This window comes from Alosa alosa, chromosome 5 (genome assembly GCF_017589495.1).
Source record: "Alosa alosa isolate M-15738 ecotype Scorff River chromosome 5, AALO_Geno_1.1, whole genome shotgun sequence".
In the NCBI taxonomy this organism is placed as follows: Eukaryota; Metazoa; Chordata; class Actinopteri; order Clupeiformes; family Clupeidae; genus Alosa; species Alosa alosa.
Genome location: NC_063193.1, coordinates 34,476,031 through 34,483,530, shown reverse-complemented (window position 1 = coordinate 34,483,530; position 7,500 = coordinate 34,476,031). Strand labels below are relative to the sequence as shown.

General features: G+C 45.5%; 1 protein-coding gene across 1 annotated transcript in view; it reads left to right on the top strand.

Annotated features, from left to right (window-relative positions):
• The window catches only part of fibcd1a (fibrinogen C domain containing 1a), a 116,241-nt gene that overhangs the window by 49,528 nt on the left and 59,213 nt on the right, over positions 1 to 7,500 (top strand). Inside the window, 1 exon segment of the mRNA XM_048244347.1 lies at positions 2,567 to 2,703. Coding sequence (XP_048100304.1) covers positions 2,567 to 2,703 — 137 coding nt within the window.

Genomic DNA, 7,500 nt, shown 5'->3' with positions numbered 1-7,500 from the left:
TATTATTAACTAGTCATCAACAACAAAATTGCAATTACACAAATCTAAAAACATCAAAATATCAATATCAACATTATCATTATCATCAATAAATAAATAACAACACAGCAGTAAATACATAATAACACAAACACATCATCAACAACAACATCAACATTATCATCATCAACAACAACAACAACAACATAGCAGCAACTACACAACCTCTAAAAACATCAACATCATCAATATCAACATTATCATCATCATCAACAACAACAACACCAAACACAGCAGTAAACTACAATACCTGTTTCAAAACACACAACAACAACAACAACAGAGCAGCAACTACACAACACAAACACGTCAACAACAACATCAACACAGCAGCAACTATACAACACAAACACGTCAACAAAACATAACACTACTCAACAAAAGAACAAAATATTTAAAGAACTGTGGGGATTCAGTATCAATAAAAACACAAATTAAACAATGTTGCTATTGTGAACAAAAGTGAATACATTAACTAATCATGAAACGTTGATGAATAACTTCTTTTGACTGTCTTCTCCAACATATAGCTTTGAACCTCAATCCTGTTGAAATTCACTTCAATGTTACTGATTTTGTATTAGGCCATTAACAATACCCATTAATCAAAGTGTTTGATATGGTGCAGAGCCTGAAACCCCTGAACACTGTAATAGAAGTTCCTTTAAAACAGAACCCAGTTTAGAGGTGTAGAAGCGTCTACAAACTCCAACAGAGGATAAGAATACATTGTATCTGCGCCATTAAACCTGACCTCTCCTTTCTCCTCTCCTCTCCCCTCTCCTCCTCCTCTCATCTCCTTCTCTTCTCTTCTCTCCTCTCCTCTCTCCTCCTCTCCTCCCCATCTCCCATCTCCTCTCCTTCTCTCTCTCCTTCTCTCTCCCTCTCTCCTCTCTCCTCCTCCTCTCTCTTCTCCTCTCCTCTCCTCCTCCTCCTCCCCTCCCCTACTCTTCCTCCTCTCCTCTTCTCCTCCTCCTCCTCCTCTTCTCTCCTCTCCTCCTCCTCTCCTCTCCTCTCCTCCCTCTCTTCTCTCCTCCTCCTCCTCCTCCTCCTCTCTCTCCCTCACTCTCCTCTCCTCTCCTCTTCTCTCCTCCTCCTCCATCCTCCTCCTCCTCCTCTCCTCTCACTCCTCCTCCTCTCCTCCCTCTATCTCCTCTCCTCCTCCTCCTCCTCTCCTCCTCTCCTCCTCCTCTCCTCCTCTCCTCCTCCTCTCCTCCTCTTCTCTCTTTTCCTCTCCTCCTCCTCTCTCTATTTCCTCCTCCTCCTCTCCTCCTTTCCTCTCCTCCTCCTCTTCTCTTTTCCTCTCCTGCCTCCTCTTCTATAACTTCCTCTCCTCCTCCTCCTCTCCTCCTCATCTCTCTCCTCTCCTCCTCCTCTCCTCTCATCTCCTCTCCTCTCCTTCTCTCCTTTCTCCTCTCCTCTCCTCTCTCCTCTCCTCCTCCTCTCTCCTCTTCTCCTCTCCTCTCCTCCTCCTCTCCCTCCCCTATCTTCTCCTCTCCTCTTCTCCTCTCCTCCTCTTCTCTCTCCTCCTCCTCTCCTCTCCTCTCTCCTCCTCCTCTTCTCTCCTCCTCCTCTCCTCCTCCTCCTCTCCTCTCCTCCTCCTCTCCTCCTCTCCTCTCCTCTCCTCCTCTCCTCTTCCTCCTCCTCCTCCTCTCCTCCTCCTCCTCCTCTCTCCTCATCTCCTCTCCTCCTCCTCCTCCTCCTCCTCCTCCTCTCCTCCTCCTCCTCCCTCCTCTCCTCTCCTCTCCTCCTCCTCTTCCTCTTTCCTCTCCTCCTCCTCTTCTCTTTTCCTCTCCTCTTCCTCCTCTTCTCTTTTCCTCTCCTCCTCCTCCTCTCCTCCTCATCTCCTCTCCTCTCCTCCTCCTCTCCTCTCATCTCCTCTCCTCTTCCTCCTCCTCCTCCTCTTCTCTTCTCTCCTCCTCTCTCCTCTCCTCTCCTCCTCTTCTCCTCCTCCTCCTCTCTCCTCCTCCTCTCTCTCTCCTCCTCCTCCTCTCCTCCTCTTCCTCTCCTTATCCTCTTCTTTTCCTCTCCTCCTCCTCTCCTCCTCCTCTCCTCCTCCTCTCCTCTTCTCTTCTCCTCTCCTCCTCTCTCCTCCTCTCCTCTTCTCTTCTCTCCTCCTCTCTCCTCCTCCTCTCCTCCTCCTCTTCTCTCCTCTTCTCTCTCCTCCTCTCCTCTCCTCCTCCTCTCCTCTCCTCCTCCTCCTCCTCTCCTCCTCTCCTCCTCCTCCTCTCCTCTCCTCCTCTTCTCTTCTCCTCTCCTCTCCTCCTCCTCCTCTCCTCCTCCTCCTCTCCCTCCTCCTCCTCCTCTTCTCCTCTTCTCCTCTCTCCTCTCCTCTCTCTCCTCCTCCTCCTCCTCCTCTCCTCTCCTCCTCCTCCTCCTCTCCTCTCCTCTCTCTCCTCTCCTCCTCCTCCTCTCTCTCCTCCTCCTCCTCTCCTCTCCTCTTCTCTTCTCTCCTCCTCCTCCTCTCCTCCTCTCCTCCTCCTCCTCTCCTCTCCTCTCCTCCTCCTCCTCTCCTCTCCTCCTGTAGGTGCCAGGCCGCGGGACTGCAGTGATATCTATGCGAGTGGTCAGAGGGAGGACGGCATCTATTCCGTGTTCCCCGTCCACTTCCCTGCTGGCTTCCAGGTCTACTGTGACATGACCACCGACGGGGGCGGATGGACGGTGAGTTTTACACACACACACACACACACATAAGGACACACACCCACACACACACACACACACCCCGAGGATACACCAATACAATTTTTCACAAACTTGTCAATACCTATTTCTGCCACAAAATAACTCAAATGCAAGTTTATTTTTTCTTTTCTTCTCTGCTCTGTCACAATGATGAGTAATAATGTACATACGCAGTAATAGCAGCCTATTTCAAACAAAACAAATTGTTTTGTGAAACAAGCCTCCACACTGGCACTGTCTCCACATTTTCCCATAGTTGTGAGTGTGTGTGTGTGTGTGTGTGTGTGTGTGTGTGTGTGTGAGAGAGAGAGAGAGAGAGAGAGAGAGAATTGTGTGTGTGTTTGAGAGAGAGATTCTTTACCGTCTACCCTAGAGTTAGATGAGACGATACATACCCTTCTCTTCTCTGTATATTAATGCTGTCTGATACTGTTAGCCTAGCTTAGCATAACTCACTGGATGTGGGTTAGACCAGTTAGCCTATAGCTAGCCTGTAGCTCTACGGGCTAAGTGGTATCAGTGTGTGGTATTTATTTTTATTATTTATTTGTTTATTTATTAGGACAATGCTCATTAATTAACAGACAAGCTGTAAATAAGCCAGAGTTAGCTTGTGAGTGCTAATTTCCATCCGTTGTCTCTAGCCAGCTCTTAAAAAGACAGCCTAGAATAAAACAGCAAACAGAAACAAAACAAAAACAGCAGTATACGTGACTAGACAAGCCATAATCCATCTAGAACCAACGTAATCCATCTTTTAAGTTTATGTTTAAAAGTTGGGAAGTTGTTGCTCTGTCTTAACTCATTGTTTCAGGCCATTAGGAGTGTGAGTATACGAGCACAGTGTGGCCCGATACTCCATGCTGGGATGGCACTTATAAAACATGTCAACAGTAGTGAATGGAAGAATGCAAGAATTCTTGTAAAAAGTGTCTGTCAAGAAAAGTAGGTAAAGCCAGAATTGATCGCAGCTAAATGTGCGTAAACAGAGGACAGAACTTGGCCATCTGACATGCAACTAATAAAAATATCAGATAATTTTATTTGCCATTGTAAATACAGCTGGAACTAACGTCCGCATGTCGATGGCGATGACGCAAAAAATACGTTGACGCAAAATATGAATTGTCCGATTAAATCCAAGCATAGCATTATTAACTGCTAAATATTTTTAATTTTACACCTTCAGTTTCTCATATTTCAGTTTCCCATATGTTCACTAATCTGTAGCGGGGTGCCACGAAATCAAAACCGGCCTATTTAAAATCCTTTATTTAGATAAAATAATCCTTTCATTGAGCTGCGCTTTTTATGCCGCGCCCAGCCTTTTCCTTACCCGCCCGCTCTCTCTAACGAGCCGCTGCCCCTCCTCTGCATGTGCAAATATTCACGATTGTTGAAGGATTGTTGTTGTCACATAGAAGCATTGCATAGAACACAGCAGGCTAAAGTGCTATTAAATCCGCTTAGCATTGTGACCATGCTGCGCAAATTTGTTCAAAACTGCTGCATTAAAGTTAAGTCTGCTAAGGTCTTATCACAACATAGTACATTGAGGAGACTAAACTAAGTTATGCAATCAAGCAGTATCTCAATAACCTGACTCTCGCCAGATGAATTTCGTTCCGCTTAGCTCCGCCTTGCTTCACTCACATCCATCTGGGACCTCTTCCGTTGAGAGTGATTTCTGCACCAGATTTTATGGTAGAGCCAATCAGGACGCAGGGCGGGAGTTTCATAGATGTGACATAGCGTAGAAGCAACTGTGAGACTGTTATCAGCGTCACCGGGTTGGCGATAGCCAGGTGGTTGATCCGTCAATAGATGACTTACAAGTGGCATATCCAATCATATGCAAGCATTTTTGATTAGGCCCAGCCTTCTGAAGCAACACTTCAATAGATTGATCCCAGATGGATGAGTGGAGCTAGGCGGAACGAAATTCATCTGGCGAGAGTCAGGTTAGTATCTCAAAGCCTACATTAGAATACTGTTTGGATGTCGAGTTAAGCATGCTTACTTACAGCTGCTTGTCAATTTCGTTACTCATGCAGGACTCTTTTTATTGACTCGGACTCTGAATGTTTGCAAAATCCCGATGTAAATGGAAAAGTGTTTTCCAAGACTCAGAAGTGCTTGTCCCAAGGGGAAGTACGAACCGTTATTTGAACTAACTACTGTACATTATGAATTGCATCCACACATCAGCAGCCTTTTTACTGTTTACAAAAGTGTTACAATTGCAAGGGTTCCCTCACGAACGTCTTAAAGTGACAGGCACTCAATTAGACCTATACACTACTGAACTTTATTGAATGCTACCTCTGACTAAGAATGCATTACTTTGCACTTGTATAGTCTTTTATTTTGGAATTTTAAGCGCAATAAACATATATTGCAATGTTAAGGAATTCATGTTTTTTCATTCAGATTTGTAAACCAACATGTATAAATTGCTATTAGTCAATTAATGGGGAGATAATCGATAATCGAATCGAAATCGAATCGGACTGAAAAAATGAATCGTTAGATTAATCGATGCATCGAAAAAATAATCAGGAAAAAGGATCATAGATTAATCGTTTAAAAAATAATCGTTTATCCCAGCCCTAATTGTAAAACATTGTAAAACATTATTATCACAACGAAATTTAAAACAAACCAGAAACAGAGAGAGAGAGAGAGAAAGAGAGAGAGAGAAAGAGAGAGAGAGACAGAGAGAGAGAGTCATACACAAAAACACACAAAAAAGTATCATTTTACAAAAAAAGCTGATGGAAAGTGTAGCAAGTCCACTCCGGTGGTGCGAAGTGGGCCAAAGTGTCCCCTGTCTTTATTTAGCCGTGTCCTGGACAGGCTCTGTGATCTGCTGTGTGAAGAGCACTGAGGACTCTGACTCCAACGGCCAATCCAACTCTGACTGGGAGAGGAGGAGACGAAAGGAGAGGAGAGGAGAGAGGGCATTAGGATTGAGGCTCTGAGGCTACGGCTGTCTGTCCAGGTGTCCTCAGCCCAGTGCATCCTGAGCAGCAGGAGAGCCAGAGGCCGGAGCTGTTAGCTGCAGCTTCCCCATGTCCATGACCAGCACCAGTAGCCAGTAGCTCCTCCTGTCTACAGTGAGGATAGCTACACCCGGGGGCCATTTTGTGTCAGATTAACCAGTGAGGATAGCTACACCCGGGGGCCATTTTGTGTCAGATTAACCAGTGAGGATAGCTACACCCGGGGGCCATTTTGTGTCAGATTAACCAGTGAGGATAGCTACACTGTGGTGGAACTGTATCAGGGCTAGTTTAAATACATAGGTGGAGTTGACTTACAGAGGTGGAGCTGACGGTGATGGTTTTGGCTGGTGTCTAGCCAGGATTGCTGTTTCTGTGTGGTGCTGTATAAGATGATAAGTACAATGCATTGGTGGCGATGACTTCACTTTGGCTCAGATTTACCCAGAGTTGTGGGGGGGCCAGTTTCACTGCACATATTGAGAAGTGAACAAGGAGGTGGAATCCATATGGCCTCTTCCCATATTGACTTAAGCCAGCAGGGTCTAGAGGTGTTGTTGAAGGCTGGTATGTGTGTGTGTGTGTGTGTGTGTGTGTGTGTGCAGGATGGGAAGTGTGTGTGTGTGTGTGTGTGTGTGTGTGTGTGTGTGTGTGTGTTGTTGAAGGCTGGTATGTGTGTGTGTGTATGTGTGTGTGTGTGTGTGTGCGTGTGTGTGTATGTGTGTGTGTGTGTGTGTGTGCATATGCATGTGTGTGTGTGTGTGTGTGTGTGTGTGTGTGTGTGTGTGTATGTGTGTGTGTGTGTGTGCGTGCGTGCGTGTGCGTGTGCGTGTGTGTGTGTGCGTGCGTGCGTGTGCGTGTGCGTGTGTGTTGAAGGCTGGTATGAGCCTCCGTATATCCCTGCTCAGATTGGGAGGTTGAAGACGGAACAGCACAGGGACCTCTGGGTCTCCCAGTTCCACACACACACACACACACACACACACAAACTCAGGGATATGAGGTTAGGAGGCCACAGCATCCACAGCGTCTCCATTTGGGATCTGAGGTTATAAGTGTGTGGGGATCCAAAGGGGAGTGCTCTCCCTGATCCTCGATTCTGGCTCTTGAGTTATGGGGTCGTGAAAGGGCATCGCTTCACTGTGTACTGTACACACACACACACACACACACACACACACACACACACACACACACACACACGTGAAAGGGCATCGCTTCACTGTGTTTCAATTTGGGCCTGTCACTGCACACTCCCTACCAGAGAAACAGACACTCTAGTGCGGCAGATTAGTGAAACAATCGTTCACTTTGCATCAAACTTGGCACGAATATTCTTTGGGACTCACTTTATCCAAAAAGCACATAAGCCATGCAAAAAATCCAATATGGCCGCCATTTTCCAAGATGGCCACCATTGAAAGCCATTATACTTCGTTTTTGACTTGGATTGGGATTGGATAATCACATTTTGATGATCTTGATATCTAAACATAGGTAAAAGGGTCTGGACTTTCCAATTATACAATAAAATGTCAAAGATTGTGTTAAATTGTGAAGATAGATGCAATTAATGGGGAAAATAGCACATTTTAGTACTAATCTTAGCATAATTAAATAGTTTTTTGTTAATAAAACATATGTTGGTTAGGTTACTTCAGCAGGGGGGCTAAGTAAGTGCATGTTCTTTTTTCAGTTTAATATATATATATATATAATTTCAATACAATAGAGCAGATTGACAGGAAATTAGCAATTAGCAGGAGAGACA